We start from the raw sequence: 21,710 nt of genomic DNA, 5'->3' as shown, positions 1-21,710 counted from the left end.
GGGGAACTGGGCACTTTTATCTCATTAATTGCTTTATATGAAAAGACAATAAACAAAGTTACCACATTACACAAAACTTACAGTCCCTTGAATCTGTATTATATTCAATATGCCATATATTCCAACGAATATAGCACGAACATTTTCGATGTCGACTTTACACATGAGGAATGGACATCCCATTAACCTTCAGTCAGTACATATTGTAAACTCCCCTCACAAAGAGAAAGGAATTAAAGAATTAATGTAAAATAAAGGGGAGACTTAACATAAAATAAAAACAAATAAAATATATAAATAATAAAAAAGTCAAATGGAAAGGAAAAAGATAAGTAAATAAAATAAATAAATAAAAATAAAAAAGGGATAATATTCTGTTCTCTATTTCCACTTTCTTTGTTTTTCCCCATTTAAAAGTTATTATTTTCTCCCTGAAACAGACATATGAATCTCAATAAATAACAATTGATAAGTACCATAAGTACCATTTTCAATTTCTAATTTTAAGTCTAAGGGACCATCTTAACTTTTGTTGGGTGATTCAATACCATCAAAAAAAATGTATAAAAGGTTGCCATATTTTGTCAAATTTATCTTCCTGTTTTTTCAGAGAGAATGTAATTTTCTCTAATTCCAGGTGTTTCATTACATCCCTCATCAGGTTTATATGTGTTGGAGCATTCTCCTGTTTCCAGTTAAGCAAGATCAGTCTTCACGCCAGTAGGCAGACAAAGATTAATTGAACTTTTAACCTTGATTATGATTAATGAATGATTATCTCCACCCTTGATGAACAATTATGTATTTTCACAGTTTATTTTATTTTGTATTTTATACTGCTGCCCTCACACGATATTTTGTGATATTTTCACACAAGTATCTTTAGGGAGTGAAAATAATGATGTTTTAAGGTGTGACACTGTGGTTAATGTCTAGTTTAGACACAAGACCCTTAACGCAACACACAGCAGAAAATGTGTAGGGATATTAGTGCTGAGCAGGTTAAGATGACGATAGTTCACACAACACATCCTGGTTTTTAATAATTAATCAGTAAACTCAGCCTTGTCTGACACAGGCTGGAAACTGTGCAATTGTATTTACAGTTAAATTAACAGAGCTGCAGCAGCTTCCAGTGGCTTCTGCTCTAAGCTTTTCAAAATAAAACCTTTGTTATTGTGTGCTATCTCATTATTATTAAAAATCGTTTCCCCCGATTTTATTAGTTTTGAGATCGTTTAGCCCCTATATCGTAATCACGATCAAATTTTGATTAATTGAGCAGCCTTATCATGAAGAATAGAATGATACATCAGTATTAATAATGTTAATTAACTTGCTGTGTTGCAACATCATTATATGCACATTTTATACACATTCTTGCACCAATTAAATAATTTTGCAATTATGAAAGAACCATCCTTAAAGGCCCAATCTGTAACTTTACTATGTTTGCAGAGTTTGACTTATAGATGAAAATCTGCATTTGTATTTCCAAATACACATCAGTTTCCTCAAAATAATTTATTCTACATACCAACATTTAACAGCCACAGAAAACACTCACAACTCACATTTAGTTGTCAACTAATGTTAGTCCCTTTCCTTATAGGTGGTGACAAGCAGATCTGTTTTTATTTAAGGATTGCAGATTTGGTCAATATCAACTTTTTAACTTGCATTTGTATATGCTGTAACATTGTGGTGTATGTCTTGGAAAAGAGTTTGAGAGTTATATTTTTTATATTGACACAATGTCATGCTGTTCTTTTTTTTAACAGCCAAAGAGGACAGTGAACAAGTAAAGGCTGACAGTGACACTGTAGCTCCTCCAAAACAATCTCCAGAAGAGCCCTCTACAGGTGCTGCTCCCTCTTCCCAGCCTGTTAGTGAACCAGCTCCACCACAGAACCACTCTCAAGAAAAAGTAAAGGAGTCAATCAACAGTGGTGTGTCAAAGCAAAAACCTGTAGAATCAAAACCCTCTATACCACCTACTTCAGCAAAATCTACTCCTCCAGTCACACAATCACCAACCACCTCAGCCTCCAAACATCATGAAACAGGGGCCCTTATGGTCACCAAGACCACATATGTCATACCAAAGAAGCAGTCCGGGCCACAGCCATCGTCCAGCCATGTGTCAGCCTCAGCATCATGCCAGAAGCCTCCATCAGCCCCCACGCTGCTGAACGAAACCAGAAATCTGCTGGTGCCACCTGCTCCCAGTGCTCCCTCCTCAAGACCCTCTCAGCCCAATAACCAGGTCAGACAGAGCATCCAGCGCTCCCTCACCAGCATCCTGGTCAAAAGGTGAGAATTGTTTGACATATATACTGTACATTTTATACATACTTCAGTGAAAGCATCTGTCTTGGATATTGTATTGTCATAAATACATGCTGCCAGTGGCGTGCACAGAGTTTTTGAAGGGCAGGGGCCAAAAAAGAAAAAAAGGGCTCCTCCTTCCCCAGGCAATAGTAAATACAAATTACTTTATTTATCATTCAAACAAAATACATTAGGTTTTTATTGCTACAGTTTGGAATTCTTTAATGATTATCTACAGGCCTTTTCAAAAAGTATATTTAACCCATATGTTATAAACCTGTGAGTAAAATCATGGGGATTATTTTTAGTTGGATAAGAACAGTTTTTTCATCACGTTATAGACTCCAGTTGTGGCACTTTTCCAAGAATTAAAGTGTAAAAATTGCATCTCAACCTGTATAAGCAGTAATGTACAAGACATTTTTGACTAACTTTCTTTTCATTTGTTAAGGGTATGTGATTGTGAGGATTTGGAGATGTCTGAGAGTGACGTTGCAAAGCTTGTTGCAAACATTGAGATGGAGATGTTCGACATATTTCGCAACACAGACAGCAAATACATGAACAAGTACAGAACTATAATGTTCAACCTGAAAGACCCAAGAAACAAGGTTTGTTCAAAGTTGATATAAACATTTTTTGTGTGCTGTTTTTGCCATACAATTGAATACGACCGTCCGTATTGTATAGTAGGGTTCTGTAGGAGCAACTTATTTTTTTGGCATTCTGACAGTCCATTTATTGGTTTTCTCTAGGGCTTGTTGTATCGGGTCGTACGTGGAGAGATCAGTCCCTTCAGACTGGTCAGGATGAGCCAGAAGGATATGCAGGCTACCAAGCTACCAGAACCAAGTGCAATAGAAAGACCAGAGGTAAAGTGTAGTAGTCATAAAATATACTGCTTTAATGCATTAAGCTTGAACTTGTTATCAGGCCTCAGAAGGGTCAAGCACTGTGTCAGATATGATTATCTTTGATTGTGTGTGTGCTTCTAGGTCAAGGATGCAACTGCTAAAGCAACACGTTTGCTGCAGAAGCCTGAAGCAGTGAAGGTTGATTTGCCAAGTTTAAATCCCCCTAGGCCTGACAGAAGAGCTGATAGCATGGTGTGTACCCATATCATTTGTATAAAATTGGCAGAATTGCAATTTTAAGAATTGCATTTCTCATGACTATGATATCTTTGTGGGTTAAGTCTTTGTGTTTGTGTTGGTATGTGTTCCTTCCCAGGAACAAAAAGGAAGTCTTCCTACTCCTGCTTTCAAGACCAGAGCAAGCCAGCCAAGCCAGGGCAATGCTGTACCAGATATTCTTTCCTGTATGCTTAAGGATACAACATCAGAACACAAAGCTCACCTCTTTGACCTGAAATGCAAGATATGCACAGGTGAATTAAAGATGTTTGGCATTAACAGTGCAATATTTAGTTGACTCTATTATGCAATTGCCACCAGTTGTTAGTTAATTTGCTCAAAGTAGATTCTTATTCCTTCTTAGGCCAGATGTTACCTGTGGAAGAGGAGGAACCCGCAAAGAAAAAAACAAAGGTGTCTGAACCTAGAGATAAGCATTATCCTCCATGGAGAAGGTCTGCAGGAGATGACTCCCCTCTGCGGGCACCACCTGATTCACCTGATATGGATTCTCCAACATTTCCCCAAATGGACCGTTCATCCCCCCTTACCATTGACTCTCCAGTTTTGACTATAGTTGAATCCCCTGCTTCACCCATTATGGATTCTCCAGCCTCCCCTACTTTAGAGTCTCCTGCTTCCCCTGTCATGGAGTCCCCTGCATCTCCAACTCCAGACTCTCCTAAAGCTCTAACAACAAAGAGAGCATATACACCAGTTGTGATTCCAGCTGTCTCTACAGTAACCATTACAAGGCGTGACCCTCGTACTGCCGCAAGCAGGATATCTGCTTCATCCAGTACAGCCTCTGGTCCCAATACAACCCATAACCGATCAGCCCCTTATGCCCCTCTTAAAGAGATGAGCTCTGTCTCTCCGTCAGCACCAGCCTCTTCACTACGACCAAAACAAAAAATACCTAAGTCTATCTTAATGAAGCCATCTTCCTCAACAGACCCCAGACTCTATGGCACATCTTCAAGGTATTTAAAGAACCTAGGAATTAAAAAAGTGTAAGAAATTAGTGCTGTTCTGTATTTGGTAGAATACATTTGAGTGAAATCAGCATAATCTGTGGATAGGATTGTTATTGTGCCGTTGTGGTTTGTATTTCAGAACAGTGATCTCTGAATCCCCCGCTGATGGTGAGACATCTCAGTTCCTGGCAAAGCAAGACATTTTGTGGAAAGGCTTCCTTAACATGCTCACTGTAGCCAAGTTTGTCACCAAGGGATATCTGGTTTCAGGATCTGCTGAAATTCTTAAAGCGGTATAAAGCAAAATAATAACTCTTTTCACACACAGCTGTATCAAAAAATACCCATCATTGTCTTGGGAGCTGAAGTGACAAATATGCAAACTTTTTCTTGTGTGTAGGATCTACCTGACACCATACAAATTGGAGGACGAATCATGCCTCAAACAGTGTGGGAATATGTTGCAAAACTAAAGACCTCTGTTACAAAGGCAAGCAGTATATACAATATTTCTTTATTTGTCATGTTCAGTAATGTTTAAAATATATCAACCATATACATCTTTTATTTTTGTTTTTTGTTAGGAATTATGCGTGATCCGGTTCCACCCTGCAACAGAGGAGGAGGAGGTGGCCTATGTCTCCTTGTTTTCCTACTTCAGCAGCAGAGGTCGTTTTGGTGTAGTCGCCAATAACAGCCGTTCCATCAAGGATGTATATCTTGTACCGCTCAGTGCAAAGGAATCGGTCCCATCTATTCTACAACCTCTTGAAGGACCAGGTGTGCTACTGCTTTCACTTCTGTTTGTAATCTTATATAATTTTATGTATTATTTGACTGGTGCGAGTACCTATAATAACACCTCTAAGGCTTAACATAACAGGTTATTTTCAGCCATTTTCATTACAAATAGACAAATGTTATTTTTCAGTAAAATGCCATCTCTCGCTTTTATCTTTTATCTTTTATCTCTTAACCTACTTCCTTCATTATAATGTCACAATTTTTTAAATTCAAAATGTATCCAGTTCTTACTTTTTATTTTGTAAACTTTGCAACTTTGGAAGTAGAACAGATTAAATCTGCTGACAACATTAAGCAAGCAAATATAAAACAATTTATATAAGTACCGTATAATAGATGTAACAATTATTTATTTACCTCGGTGTCAGCTCAGATTTTACAATATTCATTTTAATTATTGGTATTGCAGTGCTGTCCCTAATTATTGATGGATACATTGGTGGTTGAGAGTCCTAAAGCCTTGCGCCCTGTAAGAATTATTTAGACTTTCTGACAATAATTGTCAGTTAAACAACAACAACAAAAGGAACAGTGAAAAGCCAGTATTAAGAATTTAATTTTGAATTGTTCAAATGGCTTACTTATTTTACTTTTCTGTATTTCGCAGGACTTGAAACGAACCGGCCCAATCTTCTTCTGGGTCTGGCAATCGTCCAGAAACCAAAACGCTCTGGAAGCTTGCCTCAGGAAATTGAAGAGAAGAGACCCAAAGTTCATATGTCTAAAGACCCAATGTGGATCCCTAAACCTCCAGTCCTCTATGGCTCTGACAAATTGGAGATATTCCAACCCTATGATCCAGAGACTCCTGCTAGTACCACCCCTCCTGGATCACCTTCCTTCCCTGGGTCACCATCAGACTCCTCCTCTTCTGGCTCCGTCACCATACCATCTCTTTTGACTTCCATTAGAGCAACCCCCCCTGTTTCTACCTCAGCCACTGTTGCTGTCACTCAGTCCATCTCTAATAACAATTCTGAAAAGAATCCACTAAAGACTATCTTGAAGACTTTGTTTGGCAATAAGCAAACTGACTCCATGGTCTCTGATGAAAGTTCAACCACAACAGCAGCAACAAAAGTAAGTGCTAAGATGCTCCCAGTATTTTCCCAGGCATCTGGGTCCATGGTGGATCCAATTGTTCAACAGTATGGACATAAATCCAAAGTTAAAGAGATAGAAGAAGAGGAAAATGACTTTGACCGACCATATGACCCAGAAGAGGAATATGATCCAGCAATGGGATATAGAGTGGTTTTACCACAGAGCATAGAAAAAATTAAAGCAGACGGCACTGCACTGTCAGCCTCTGTAGATGATGATGTGGCCTATGATCCAGAAGACGAGACTATCTTTGAAGATATTCAAAGTGATATTGTTGTAACAAAGCCCCTTGTTCCAACTCAAATGTCAGATTCTCCATCATGCCCGACACCAATTTCCACCCAAGTTGTAACACCAACACCAACTCCCACTTCTACCCCAGCCCAAACCTCTAACCTGGCTGCAGTTCCACAGAACCTCCCTACAGGCACTGTGGTTGTCTCAGCTGCAACACTTACTGAACAACAGAGGATGCTTGAGGAGCTTAATAAGCAGATTGAAGAGCAAAAGCGGCAGTTGAAGGAGCAGGAAGAGGCACTTCGACAACAGAGAGAGGCTGTGGGTATGTTCATGGCTCACTTTTCAGTTTCTGATTCCCTGATGTCTCCCCCACAAAAATCTCTACCTCTCAGTCAGCTGTCATCTCAGCAGAGTGGCATAATGCAAACAGAGTCTAGGCCTTCAGAATCAACAGACAAGGCCAGCAACCCTTCAGAGATTATGGGCTGTCCAAATGTAGATTCACAAACTGTCACTCCAGATGACACAAATGCCATCTCTCAATTAAAAAATGAGACAGATACTGTTACAGAACAAGATGAAACACAGGAAAATGACAATTATTCCTCTGCTGGAGAGATTGAAGATTCTGATGTAGCTTATGATCCAGAGGACGAATCACTTTTTAATGAAATTCAAGATGATGTATTTCAAGGAAGCAGTATAAAAACTCGGGATTCATCTTTGTCTAGAGCAGGGCACAAGGGTACTACTTCGAATTCATACCACAGCAGAAAGCGAAGACCATCACCAAAGAAGCGGAGTCACCGTGAAAGGGACCACCATAGAAGTCCCTCAAGAAAATCACAGCGGCGTTCACCTTCACATTCCCGGAGACGTAGAGAAAGGGATAGACACAGGAGAAGTGAAAGGGACAGGTCAAGGCATGGAGCTAGAGACCCGTCTGAACGCCAGGCTCGTCATCGTAAAGAGCATACTACACACCGCCGTTCGCATGGGCGTAGAAGGTCCCCATCATCTCCCAGACAAAAAGACTCTGTGTCCCTTTCACCAAAACAACATAGTGGATCTTCCACTCCTACCATTGAGAAACCAAAGCATATAAGTGGCCAGCTTAATACTCCGTTAGGACCTGTTGTTGGACAATGTCTAGAAAGTAACACAATACCTTATACACCAGTTACTATAAAAAGTGATCCTGATGGACATCAGGTAAAGTGTAATCTTTTTGATACTACAATTCCACAGCAAAACAGCCTTGAGAAAGTCTTGTCACATGCACTTCTTCACAATGTCAAGCTTGGGATTTCAGAACCACCAAAATCCAAAGAGCTTCAAAAACACTCAGTCAGTGACCATGTCAACACAGGTACTAGTTCTTCAGCACGGGTGGATAAACCCCCTGAACAAGAAACTGTGCTTAATAGCAAAATTGAAAGTACAGTTCCACTAAGAGAAATTGATCCCCCCATTCGAGATTCTCCTGAGAGCCCTGATCCAGACCCCCAGTTTGTGCAACCTATCAACATAGGAAGGAGTGAATCTGTTAAGATTGAGGAAAACAGAGATCCTGAGAAACATATCAGTGGGTTAATGCCACTAATCAAAACAGAAAACAATTGTCTGCCTATTGGAGTTCAAGCAACACTGTCCAAAATACAGTGTCCTACTGTTGAAGGCACAGTGTCAAATGTTAGAAAGTTGGATTTTAAAACCTTAGATCTACGAGGCCCAGACAAACAGACAGAAGATGTATGTACAGACCTAAAGCATCCAGAAATACTGGGTCAAGGGAGGGCACATTCAAATCCAGCTACAGGAGCAGGTATTCAGGGTTCAGATATCAAATTCCCAGGACCAGAATCAGATATTAAAGGCCCTGGACATAAAGAGTCACAGATAGATTTAAAAGAAACAGGAATTAGATTTCCTAGGTCTGATATGAGAAGTCTAGACATGCCTAGCATAAACCCGAACCTTTGGAGTCTTGAACCACATGTACAAGACCAAGCTCTAAGCAGTCAGAAGAAACATCGGAGGGACCCAGAGATGCAGAATGCAGAGTCAAGCATGAAAGATCCAGCTATTCACTGCCCTTCGAGTCTGGGTACAAGGGAGGCAATTGTAGTAGATGAGAGGAGAAGCCAAGATGTTAGTTGTCTACAGAAAGGTTTGCTGGGTCTAAAAACAGAAGAGCAGAGACAGGCAGAAAAAACTGATGGCAGACCAGGTGTTATGGGTACAGGGGGTCCACAGACACAAGCCAGAGTTCCAGATATTATAGGAAGAAGTAGACACCTAAAAGATATAGATGACAGTCCACATGCTGGTGATATTAGGGCTTTACGTGTAAGAGATCCAAGTCCAGATATGAGAAGTGCAGATCCATCTTTTAGGGGTTCAGGAATAGTTCATAGGCACTCAAGGCATGATGGCAGTCCAGTTTTAGAAGCAAGGGGCCCTCAGAATAGGGGTTTTCAGCCACATGGAAGAGATGCAGACTTGAGCAAGAGGCATGGCAGTCGAGAAAGGAGTTTAGATTCAAATGCATCTACAAGTTCAGAGAGCAGGGTTGTAAGAGCATCTCCAGCAAGGACACAGGAAAGGTGTGGACCACAAAGAGGACGAGATGTAGCCATGAGAGGACCAGGGCCAAATATGAATTATCAAAATGAGCCATGGTCAGATACTGGGGTTGAAAGTAATGTGCATGGCCATGACATTAGAGAATCAGAAATCATGCATGATTTAAGAAGGCCGGATATGAGAGGAATAAGTTATATGGGGGCAAGTCAAGATGTAGGTAGTATGGGTGGCTCAGATCCAAGAGGTGATAGAAGTTCCAGGAGTTCAAGTACAGACATTGGAGAAACAGGTCAAAATAGGAGGGATGAAGGCATGCAGGAAAGAAATATACAGGCTCCAAGGCTCGAGAAAAGAAATGAACAAATGGGTCAAGAAGACAGAGGTCCCATTCCAAACATTACAAATCGAGATTGGAGAGATTCAAGACTAGGTGGTGTATGTCCAGATATAAAGGATGAGAGAATTCAAAATAGAAATTTGGGTCCACATATGAGGGATCCAAATTGGAGTAGCCCAGCATCCGACATAAGAGAGGACTGGAGAGGGCCTGATAGGAGAGGATCAGGGCCAGTTAAAGGGGGGCCATTTATACAAGACAAATGGAGAATCCATCAGCCTGACAGGAAAAGCCCAAACATGGAGAGCCAGGGGCCTGACAGAAGAAGTGCTGGATGCCTGGATTTCAGAGAATCAGGGCCCGAAATGAGAAATCCAAACATGGGGGGCCTGAGGCAAGACAGGAGAGGAACAGGAGGCCCAGACTTCATGGGACCAGGGTCTGAAAGGAGAGGCCCTGATATGGAGGTCCCAGTGCATGACAGGAGAGGACCAGGAGGTCCAGATTTCTTTGCATCAGCACCTGAAAGGAGAACTTCTCATGGACCTCCTGACAGGAGACGACCTGTAGGTCCTGATAACAGTGGACCGGGATATGAGAGGAGAGATCCAGTTATGGATGGTCTAGGATCTGGCATGAGAGGACCAAGGGGTCCAGACTTTGTGGAAGCAGGGCTTGAAAGGACAGGCCATGAAGGTCCACATTTTAGAGGACCAGCACCTGAAAGGATAAATCCACCTATGGAGGGTACAAGACCTGACATGAGAGGACCAGCAGGTGCAGACTTTAGGGGACCATGGCCTGAAAGGCAAGGCCCTGATATGGTTGGTCCAGGGCTCGGCAGGAGAGAACCAGGAGGTCCAAATGTCTGGGGGACAGGACCTGATAGGAGAGGACCTGGAGGTCCAGATTTCTGTGGACCGGGGCCTGAAAGGACAAATGTACCTATGGAGGGTCCTGGGCCTGACAGGAGAGGACCTAGAGGTCCAGATTTGAGAGGGCCAGGAACTGAAAATACAGGTCCTGCCATGGAGGGCCTAGGACCTGACAGAAGAGGGTGGGGAGGTCCAGATTTCAGTGGACCAGGGTCTGAAAGGGGAGGTCCACCTATGGGAGGTCCAGGGCCTGACAGGAAAAGACCAGGAGGTCCAGATTTCCAGGGGCCAGGGCCTGACAGGAAAAGACCAGGAGGTCCAGATTTCCAGGGGCCAGGGCCTGAAATGAGAGGTTCTTCTATGGACCATCAAGGGCCTGATAGGAGAGGACCAGGAGGTCCAGATTTCTGTGGACCAGGGCCTGAGAGGACACGTTTACCTATGGAGGGTCCTGGGCCTGACAGGAGAGGACTGGGAGGTCCAGATTTCAGAGGACCAGGAACTGAAAATACAGGTCCGGCTATGGAAGGTCCAGGACCTGAAAGAAAAGGACGAGGAGGTCCGGATTTTAGTGGACCAGGGTCTGAAAGCCGAGGTCCACCTATGGGAGGTCCAGGGCCTGACAGAAGAGGGCCTGGAGTTCCAGATTTCTGGGGACCAGGGCCTGAAATGAGAGATCCTTCTATGGACTATCAAAGGCCTGACAGGACAGTACCAGGAGGTCCAGATATAAGAGGGCCTATGTACGAAAGGAGAGGTCATATGGAGGGTCATGGACCTCACAGGATGGGACCAGGAGACCAAAACACTGGTGGACTGGGTCCTGACAGGAGAGGTCCATATATGATGGGTCTTGGGCCTGACTTCATGGGTCCAATGCCTCACAGTAGAAAACAGGGAGGTCCACATTTCAGGGGTCCTGGACCAGAAAGTGGACATCTAAATATGGAGGTCCCTGGGCCAGATGGAAGCGGTCCAGGCATCATGGGACCATGGCCTAAAAGACCAGGTTCTGGTGTGGAGGGTCCAGGGCCTGATAAGACTGGACAGCAAGGACCAGAATTCATGGAAGCAGGGCCTGATGGAACAAGACCATGTATGGAGGGTCCAGGGGCCATCAGGAGAGGGCCAAGACATCCAAACATGAAGAGACCAGGGCAACATTCAGGTCCAAACATTGAGGGCCCAGGGCCTGACTGGAGAGGTCCAGAAGGCCCAGATTTTAAGGGACCTGGTCCAGAAAGAAGACCTCCAAATATGGAGGGAACAGGACACAGCAGGAGCTTTCCAGGAGTCCCACAGTTCAGTGGTCCTAAGCCTGAAAGAAGACCGCCAGAAATGGCGGGCCCAGAGTCTGATAGAAGAGGTCCACACTTCAGAGGAGTGGGGCCAGATAGAACTGTTATGGATGGTCCAGTGCCCAATAGTAAAGGTCCAGGAGGTATAGATATGCAGAGCCCAGGACCTGACTGGAGAAAATTAGGTGGTCCAGACATTAGAGGCCCAGGCCTCAGACAGAGAAGTCCAAATATAGAAAATCTAAGACATGGTAGAAGGGATGACTGGGGAGGGGCTGACTTTAGAGGGTCTGAACCTAACCAAGAAAGTCCAGATATAGAAGGCCCTGGAGCCGATAGAACAGGTCGAAACTTTAGAGGTCCAAGGCCTATAAGGAGAAATACGGAAGGACCAGGGCCAGAGGGGAGAGGCATGGACATGGAGGAACAATGGTCAGATGGAAGAGGGCCCTACATGGGGGCCAGGGGAAATGATAGAGAGTGTTCAGAAGATGAATGGAAAAGACATGGCAACAAAGATCCAGTGCCTATCCAAGGAGGTCTAGATGAACAAGGCCAAGAACATGGTAGGGAAGGTCCTTACAATGAATGGAGAGGCCCTAGGTGTAGTGAGCCAGGGCCCGTACAGGAAAGGCCTAATATGCAATTTCCAGGGCATAGGAGAGGTCCCAGAGATGATTGGAGTGGTTCTGATTGTAGTGGTCCAGGGCCTTTCCAGGATGATCCAGATAAAATGTGTCCAGGGCCTGGTAGACGAAGACCAGGAAATGATTGGAGAGAGCCAGATAGAGGGGGAGCTGGACCAAACAGAAATGGACCTGGACCATTTTTCAGAAGAGAAAGAGATCCAGACAATAGAGGACAGTGCCATGATATAAGAGGTCCAGGCATGAGAGGACCAGGGTCAGATATGAGGAATGACAGGAGGCAGCCAGACTTCAGGGGGAATATGAGAGGACGAAACATGGAGGGACCTGGGCCTCATAGAGGAGGTCCAGATATGATAAACGTATGCCAAAACAGAAATCCAGATTTAAGACAGCCAAGTCTTGAAAACAGAAATTCAAATATTGAAGGTCCAGGGACTGACGGTAGATGTACAGATCTTCAAGTGCGAGGATCTGAAAGGCAAGGTGTGGCTACGGAAAACCCTAGACTAAGTAGACAAGCATTTGAAAATGATTTTAGGAGGGAAAGGAGAGGTCCAGACATGAGAGGGCTGGGGCCTGATCAAACAGATCTGATGGGCCCAGACCCTGAAAGTTTAGATATAAGACATGGATCTGGGAGGTGGGATACAAACACTGGAGGGCCTGGGTTTGATAGAAGAGGTCCAGACTTTGGTGGTCAAACAACCAATAACAAAGGAAGATGCCCAGAGTTGAGATGTTCAGATATTTCTGCACCACCTAATTTAAATAGAGGGAGTCATCAGGATACCCAATTCCAAGGCACTAACGATAAGCATCCTGCACAAGTCAATAGGCCCCTAGATCCAGCTCCAAACAATGGAGGACAATCATGCCCTGGTTTTGACAACCCACAAAATCAGCAAGCAATAAAACCCCAGAGACACAGAGCTGCATTACTTCCCACTCCAACAGAAGGTCTCATACGTTTTCCAAATCGTAGGATCAACAGTCCTGATGTCTTCAGCCCAAAACAAAAACAATGTGGCCACCCAACAGACAGGGAGTGGAATAGAGGTACACTGATGAGTCGAGAAAGAGAATTGGTCAAAGGGCAAAGGCAGGAGCAGGAGAAAAGTCCTGCTGGTAAGATAACCATACCTGTAGAGGCAGGCACAGGAAGTGGAGAAGAAAAAAAGGAAGAGGGTAATGCCTAATAAATACTAATAAAAGCAGTGTTAAACCAAGTTAGACACAGGCTAATACTAGACCGGCAAAAACATAGAATAACACACAGTGAATGTATTTTGTTCAAGGGGAATTTTTGTCCATGTCATATTAAAATCATAACATGACCCACAGGCAAAGCCATGCGAAAGATATTATAGCTTGATATGGACATGCTCAGAGGCATTTCAGTTCATTATGTTCTAGTTTGTCTATTTCAAAGTAGATGTGTTTATTTTTGTTGTTTGATTATGACTAAATGCCTCTTAAACCTAATTGAACTTCTAAATTCAAGTCATGCATCTCTTGGAAACAGTCAGAAATGCAGAAATGTTTTGTGTACATTTTTTTGTTGTTGTTGTTTTTTTTTTTTTACATAGCCATAGTGTCAGTTAAGTAGCCTTTATCTGACATTTTTGTTCTACTGCTGATAAAAATAATGGCTGTTCTTGTTCTTTAAGAATGCAAGGTCAATAAAATGACATACCTTTTTAAATTTGTATTTAGTTTGATTTTGTCAACAATATATTTTTTTCACAGCTATTTGAACAGTACTCACACCTGTTACTAAGATAATCACTTGTTAAAGCACTGCGGTAACATTTTGTAGAATATTATTAATTTCTGTTTCATACGTTCTAGAGCCACACTTAAAAACCCTATACTAAGATGTCATCCACATGAAATGGAAAGAGCATATTGGGTTGGATGATTCCATGTAATGTTGACCCTGTGCAGTTGAGGTGTAGTCTGTTTCGTCTCTTCACAAGCAATGTCTATAAAAATGCATAACAATACAAATCCACTGTATGTTGGCTTGGTGCAAGGCAAGAACCTGAATACAGACTTAAAAGCTGGTTTCTAATATTTTTAGCTATGTAATTAATATATCCAGTGGATCAAGAAGTATTCACAGACTAAAATCAAAAAAGAATACCACAATTGAAAAATACATTCAAAACCTGTCTTCAATGATAGTACGGTTAATTGCAATATGTACAAGTGTTACCAGCATACAGAAAAATTGTCCTGCTAGTACATCCATGAGTAAATATTATTTTACTGTTGTAGATGGTCTGGTCAAGCTCATTTTAATTACTGTTGTGTAGTTTATAACAATGTATGATACTTTATAAGCAAATTAAGTTTTGTGTCAATCTGCAAAGGAACATTAACTATGGCTGTCATAAACGGATTAAGTAATGTAATATTTGTCTCTGTAATTTAGTGGAGTAGAAGTATGAGGTGGCACAAAATATAAATACTAATGAACCTTAAAATTGTTCCTATGCATATTTCAGGTTTTACCACAGTGTTACTGTGGTAAGGAATAGTCACAAAGATAGGGATTTTACCACATTAAAGAGTCCTTGTGTTAGCTTTATTATGACTTAAATATATTTTTGTATAGAACAAAGACTGGGTTTTATCCCCCATCACTGATATTGAAATGGCTTTAAGAGGCTATCTCTTCAGGGTCGCTGTAGACAGGAAGAATGTTTTTACAGCATGCAAAACTTGTTGATTTTCATATGGGCGCCTGTCAAGACAGACTGGCGTAATTCTCATTCCATGGAAATACTGCATATTGATATATATAATTACTGTAGTGCGTCATGTTGTCTACAATCATTAAATTGAAGTATGCTGTCATATTTCCTCAATAACATGGGTTAAAGATAGGGTTTTGAGGGTAAACCACTGTTTAATTAGTTTTCACATATATTTCTTAATGGCTGTTCCGATGACAAGCAAGTGGGGACAGATTAGCAAACAAGGAAGAGGGAAGGGGGAGCCAGGGTGACCTAGTCTGCTTGTGGCAATATTTGTCCACAAGCCTCCACAGCCACCTGCAATGCTTGTGGTGCACCAGAAGGGGGCAACACCATCCAGTTAAATCAGGTCCCTCATTAGGTAAGTATACAAATTGTGCTTTAGCCACAAGTCACAAAAATATCTAGTTGTAGTAAATCACCACTGTTACATATTAGCCATACTGCAACCACTAACTTTCCAGCTACTCGATGATCCTGAAAAACTTCCGTCTGGACATTTATTCATATTCACTATGATTTTTAGCTCTCTTTTTTAATGGAGCTGTTAACAACTCAGGGATATGAAATGTGACCCCAACTGGTTTTTGTTAGTTTTAAAAAGCCAAGAAGGTGAAACCACTGGTTTCATTTGTCACAATGTGTTGTATTTTAAAAACGTATGTCATTCATTTGTGTCAAATCTTCATATTCACTGTTAGTTACTCATTACAATTTATCTCATATTTTCATGAAGTTGCATCCCATCCTGTATGGATTATTGCCTCTCATTAAGGCATAAGAAAAGTATGTCCGTTTGTCTGTCTGTAAAAACATAAAATACACACACACACATCACAATATGTGTAACAATATTGTATATTATACAATTATGCTGTAAGTATTTTTGTTAAAAAAGGCTAGAAAAACACTTTGGGTTATTTTGCAAAAATGATAAAATAAACTGAAACAAGCCCTCCTTTGACAGTTTTCATTCCAGCCATTTTCAGTGGACATTGAGAAGCTGCTGGAGGTTGATAGCATGTGTCTGTAGTAGTCTAATAGTAATTTTAGTACTCAGTACTCAAATACTCAAGTGAAGTAATTAAATATGTTGTAATTTACTTCGAAATGAGGTTTAAGTACAGTGCTTGATTAAATGTACTTAATTACTTTCTGATTTTAAAGAGTGGTCTATAGGATTTCTGATTTCTTTTCTTTTTTAAGACATATTGAAAATAAAAACAAATTATAGAATATGTAGGCTATACTTTAGAGGTCTTTTCAATATGTATACACAAAAATAATAGAAATAAAAACACACAAAAACCAAAACAAAAAATAAATAGATAAATTAAATTTAAAAAAATAGTAACAACAACAACAATAGCCTATTATTTTCTTTTACTCCCCCCCCCCCCCCCCCCCCCGTTTTTTATTTTTTATTTTTTACATGTTTTTGTGATGATGGGTCATAGTAAGTGAGCCATCTCCCAATATCATTTTAATTTTTTAAAATTTTGCACAATAATAAGCCAAAAAGCAAAAGATAAACAGATAAGAACAAAAGAAAGGTAGCCATGTAGCGGCAAGAAACCCAAAAGGGCTTATACAGGCTCTCTACCATTATCCAGAATTCATAAATTAGATTAAAAACAAGTAGTTCTATTTCTATGAAATAGAAAAAAATAATTATTACAAGTAAAAATAAAGCAAATTATAATAACAGTAAAATAAAACCTACTTTAGGTTTCAGAATCAATATTTCTGGCACATTGTTTTTTTTAATCCTGTTAATTAAAAAAAAAGCTGTACTTGAACGTCTCCTGTCACCGGCGGGCACCCGGCAGAATTTGGCATCAAGTAAGTTAAAGACCTTAAAGAAAGTTCAATATACAGAGCTGACTATTGAGAATTCAGCCTTAAAATATTTGGGCCGCTTAGTAATTGATGGATGAAAATATATGAAACGTTTTAACATGGGAAGGGTTTTACATTGACGTTCATTTAGCATGCTAGCTTTATGTCAAGTCACGAGCTAACTGCTTTAGCTAAAGTTAACCTACTCACACCTGACACATGGAAGGTATAAATGAATTGTTTAATATCAACACCATTTGTTAGCTTGTTGAAACTATCTTGGAAAAATAGTCTATGGCATGTTTAAAGAAAAAAACAATTAAATAAAAGACTCCACACACAGCATGTTTAACATTAGCTAGTTAATGTTGGCTAACATATACATGTAAGTTATGTGGCCTGTTTGAATGAAGTATTCAGATCCTTAAGTTAAAGTACTAATAAAGCAATGTAAAAATACTCCATTAGAAGTAAAAGTCCGGCAGGAAAAGTCCTACTTAAATATTAGCAGCAAATTGTAGTTGAAGCATTGCAGTCAAAGTAGTCATTTGGATACTCGAGACAGATATATTATTATTATATATGACATCATTAGGTTATTAATATTGAAACATCAGTGGGAAGGCAGCAGGTTACTGTTGTAGCTGCTGGAGGTAGAGCTAATTTAAACTACTTTATACATTTAGCTAGTTTAGTCCGGTGGTCATCAGACAAATCTGAGGGGTCATGAGATGATTAATGGGAGAGGAAATAAAGTTCTGATACACAGTTTTTTTTAAACTTTTTCTCTAATCTTTTATTTCTGGTGAAATATTGGATCATTTGAACATTTATTTATGTGAGGAGTTTAGAGGGAAAACTCACTGCTATTTATCAGACTGGTTTAATCTTTCACTGTGTGTTGTATTTTTAAAAATCTATTCTGTCAAATCTTTATCTGAAAAGTAACTAAAACTGTCAAATAAATGTAATGGAGAAAAAAGTATATTTACCTCTGAAATGGAGTGGAGTATAACGTATAACGTAGGATCAATTGGAAATACTTAAAGTACAAATACCTCAGAAGTGTACTCAAGCATAGTACTTGAGTAAATGTAATTACTTTACACCACTGGAGAAGTAAAACATTTATTTTGATCTCCATCCCATTTCTAGGATGTCATCCTTTTCCTCAGCTTGTAAAACCATCCACGTATCAACTTCACCCTCCTCCAGAGAACACCCCTGTGACTCTGTTGGAGTGATTTTGAGCCAAGGTGGATGTTTGACATACGATCAGGGACAGATAATGGGACCTGAGCTCAGCCTGATGGAGATGACAGAGGTTGAATATACACACCTTCAGCACCTCATTCAAGCCCAGATGGAGGCGCAAGCTGCTCCTCCAGATGGTCCAGATGTCAGATCTCATCCCGCTGCAATGACGGCTAAAGATACCGTAGTGATGTCTCCCTTTCCAACCACTCAAGCTATTGACCTCTCGACTTCGACTGAGGAACACTGTCTGGTGATGCCAGGAGAAAGTACACCAGCGTCTTATGGAGAGGTCCCAGGTTTTGTGCTGGCCAGAATCAGAGGGGAAAACGGTCCAACTGAGTCACCCACTAACAGTAGCACACCTTCGCAGAAGCGATCCAGATCCGCTGCTAGAGTTTGCTTGGAGAAAAGGTTCAACACCATGTGTGCTGACACACCAAGACAGCAAGACATTCAGTCAGCAGTTCTTAGCAAGTACGTTTCACTGATAAAGCATATTAATGTTTGCTACTAATGCTGAGACACCCATTTTTATGGCACGTGAAAAATCTCTGTTGTGTTTCAGTTTTCTGACGATGTTTCAGCAGTCAGCAGAGGCTCAGGAGGCAGTCATACATCCTCAAATGCAGAAGTGGATGAAAACTGACCGAGCAAATCCTTTTGAGGTTACCAGTCCATATGTCGGGGGTGTATATAACCCAGTCACAATGTGTGGCCAAGTATGGTGAAAAAAATATTAAAATACATTTTATCATAACTTTGTAGTGTAATACAGTGTTTAATCCTTTTTTTCTTGTGTTTTAATTTCAGGTGATTGGCCATATTCCTCACATGGTTGAATCAAACAAGCATCAGGGTTTAATCATCCCCAAGAGTTTTGCATTTAACTTTTGCCCAGAGAGGGTTGTTACAAAACCTCATTTTACCAGCAGCAGCAACACAACAGGAGAGCAGCAGTTGGTGCACACAGAAAGTAATTCTAAAAGTTTACTGTGCTATACTACTATGTAAACATATGCATAGGTTTGTTTCTAATTCATGTTTTTTTAACAGGTGATTTGCAGATACCTGTTGCCTCCAGGAAGCACGGTATCGCCCGCAGCTCTCAACCCGTGAAGGCTGCTAAGGCCGCCCTAGACTCAGCTGGAGATTCGGAGGGTGGCAGCAGGAAAACAGCGCGATCTTGTATCTCACTCAGCCAGCGCAGGGAGAGACACAACAGCAAGGAGAGAGAACGCAGGTGAGCAGCTGTTAACATCTGAAGGTGTCTCTGCAACCTCTACAATGTGTTACATGCTCTTATAAAATACTTGCAATGTATACTTATTATCGTTCCAATTACAATTTGATGTTTTCTTACAATCAATCAATCTTTATTTGTATAGCACCAAATCACAACAAAGTCATCTCAAGGCACTTTACACATAGAGCAGGTTCTAAACTGTAGTCTTCAGGTTTTCATTTTAAGGAGACCCAAACCCTTTCTGGGTTGTATTTATTACCTCATGTTACAGTTAGTTAGTTTAACATTTTTAAGTATGTGTTCTTTGGTCAACCATCACTACAGATTACACCATCTTTTACTCACTATGAACTTTTCCCTAAATAATAAACACTTATTATTTTAGTTTAGTGGGGAATAAATTGAGATTTCAAATTGTTTTTCCACCATTATGTACAGTTTTTTTTTTTAAAGAAGTAGTCTACATGCTGTGGACATTTTTGTGCCATAGTGGGAGTTTGAGGGCATTACATTAGAGCTGAAATTATTAGGCGATTAATTTTCAACAGAAAATGTATTAACTATTTTCAATCAATCATTTAAGTCATTTCTTTTAAAGACAAAATGATCAAACATTCCCTAGTCCCAGCTGAATTATGCCTATTTACTGTGTTTATTTGTCTTATATGATAGTAAATTGATAATTTTTGAGTGTTAAAGTGTTAAAGACATCATATTGGGCTGTAGGGATTTGTAATGGTACCTTTAATGACGAAGCGATGAATTGATTAATTTAGAAACTAATTGACAGATAAACTGATAATGACATAGTTGCAGCTGCATAACTTAGACACACATGTCAGCTTTACTGTTTACTGGCCTTTAGACTTTAGAGCTGTTTCTTTATACAATAGAAAGAACCATCATCATCATCTATACTTCTTTAAACCGAGTTTTATCATTTTAGGTCATGATCTAATGTATAGTTGCTTAATATGCAGACTTTGTCAGATATATGGTAATTAAAAGTAAATTAAACATAGTCAAAGAGATATTGTTTGTACTATACATTGCTGAGGCATGAGTCTATAGGACCTCAAGTCTTAGAGTCACAGGTCAGTAAAGTTTGAGACATCATCATCAGAAAAAACATCTGCATTGTCTGTACTACTGTTCAGGAAGAGGATTCGTTTGTGCTGTGACGAGCTGAACATGCTGGTGCCATTCTGTGATTCGGACACAGACAAAGTCACCACCTTGCAATGGACCACCACCTTCCTGAGATACATCAACAAAACATATGGAGACACTTTCAAAGAGGTACGCTTGTGTGTATGTGTGTTGGAGTTAAAACATTCACTCATGTGAAACATTTGGGCTTTTTCATCCTGCAGCTAAATTATTTGTAACTAAAAACCTGGGCCTGGAAGATGAGAGTTTAATTACACCGAAACAAATTAAAACAAGCCCTGATGTTTCCGACCACATTGTGCTGACAGTGTGCAACAACACCACCACCACCACCTGGAGTAATGGAGAGGGGCGAACTAGATAGGCAAATTTACTACAACAGCACTGGTATTATCTCTAATTAACAATAATCAGATGTATTCGTCTTTACAGGAGTTTCAGAGTGCGTTCACCGATAAGAAAGGACTATTTCTTAAATCCAACCCCTCTTCAGGCCAGGACCCATTCCAGCGGGAGATGGACGAGACACTGAGCATTCCTCTTGCAGTAGAACAGTGACCCTCAATCACCATTTTTATCTATTAAATCAGCCAAATATGTGAGCACATTTAATTTATTATTGAATTTGACCTTTGAGTAGCTGGGGTTGCCCCAGGAGGTCTGGCTGTGGGGGTTAGGTGGGTGGTGTTGTTACATTTTATATGACAAAAAGTGTCCCTTAGTCAGCTCTGCCTCTGACTACATTACAATGATTTACAAAGTGGGGAGTTTTCAGCTGCTCAGACATGGTAGGTTTTATCCAGGAAGACAATATGATATCAGGCAAGTGTATGAACTGTCATGCCAAAAAAGGGCTTTTCAAAGACTCATACATGGTTGTTTCCCTTTTTAAAGAACGGCTGAGATAGATTATAGATTTTTGTTTACTACTTTGTTCTAAAATACAGCATGTTGTTCAGTTTACTTGTCTACATACATTTTAGTCTTTATTCATATATTTGAATGAATGGGATTACTTGACTTTCATGGTGTTAAGCATATTACTCTGAAGTGCAAACTGTTCATTTGATATGTAGAGAAGAGTGATATTTTACTGAAAAGTGGCTT

The 21,710-nt window shown here is 40.5% G+C and overlaps 2 protein-coding genes across 2 annotated transcripts in view; both read left to right on the top strand.

The window, feature by feature from the left end:
• Positions 1–14,031, top strand: part of si:ch73-181d5.4 (uncharacterized) — a 30,004-nt gene extending 15,973 nt beyond the window's left edge. The window contains exons 6-15 of the mRNA XM_053317992.1: positions 1,782–2,313; positions 2,783–2,942; positions 3,087–3,203; positions 3,327–3,437; positions 3,562–3,718; positions 3,829–4,447; positions 4,581–4,734; positions 4,842–4,931; positions 5,026–5,221; positions 5,853–14,031. Of these exons, the coding sequence (XP_053173967.1) occupies positions 1,782–2,313; positions 2,783–2,942; positions 3,087–3,203; positions 3,327–3,437; positions 3,562–3,718; positions 3,829–4,447; positions 4,581–4,734; positions 4,842–4,931; positions 5,026–5,221; positions 5,853–13,531 (9,815 nt within the window). The 3' untranslated portion in view covers positions 13,532–14,031. The remainder of the gene's footprint in view (positions 1–1,781; positions 2,314–2,782; positions 2,943–3,086; positions 3,204–3,326; positions 3,438–3,561; positions 3,719–3,828; positions 4,448–4,580; positions 4,735–4,841; positions 4,932–5,025; positions 5,222–5,852) is intronic.
• A 4,058-nt stretch (positions 14,032–18,089) lies between these two features.
• On the top strand, positions 18,090–21,161 carry LOC128357625 (transcription factor-like 5 protein). The gene is made up of 7 exons (XM_053317991.1): positions 18,090–18,664; positions 18,756–18,909; positions 19,001–19,163; positions 19,244–19,288; positions 19,328–19,430; positions 20,591–20,732; positions 21,036–21,161. Exons 1-7 carry the CDS (start codon positions 18,090–18,092, stop codon positions 21,159–21,161), a joined length of 1,308 nt encoding a protein of 435 aa, XP_053173966.1.
• The last annotated feature ends 549 nt before the right edge of the window (positions 21,162–21,710 follow it).

This window comes from Scomber japonicus, chromosome 4 (assembly GCF_027409825.1).
Source record: "Scomber japonicus isolate fScoJap1 chromosome 4, fScoJap1.pri, whole genome shotgun sequence".
Lineage (NCBI taxonomy): Eukaryota > Metazoa > Chordata > Actinopteri > Scombriformes > Scombridae > Scomber > Scomber japonicus.
Note: the sequence above shows the minus strand (reverse complement) of the source record. Positions and strands in the feature narration are given on the sequence as shown.

Bases quoted from the DNA above. Each gene is read 5' to 3' on its own strand.
- LOC128357625 (XM_053317991.1), top strand. From the start codon at position 18,090: ATGTCATCCTTTTCCTCAGCTTGTAAAACCATCCACGTATCAACTTCA. The intron at 19,164-19,243 runs GTAATTCTAAAA...TTTTTTTAACAG, and splicing joins GCAGTTGGTGCACACAGAAA to GTGATTTGCAGATACCTGTT. The intron at 19,289-19,327 runs GCAGCTCTCAAC...AGGCCGCCCTAG, and splicing joins CAGGAAGCACGGTATCGCCC to ACTCAGCTGGAGATTCGGAG.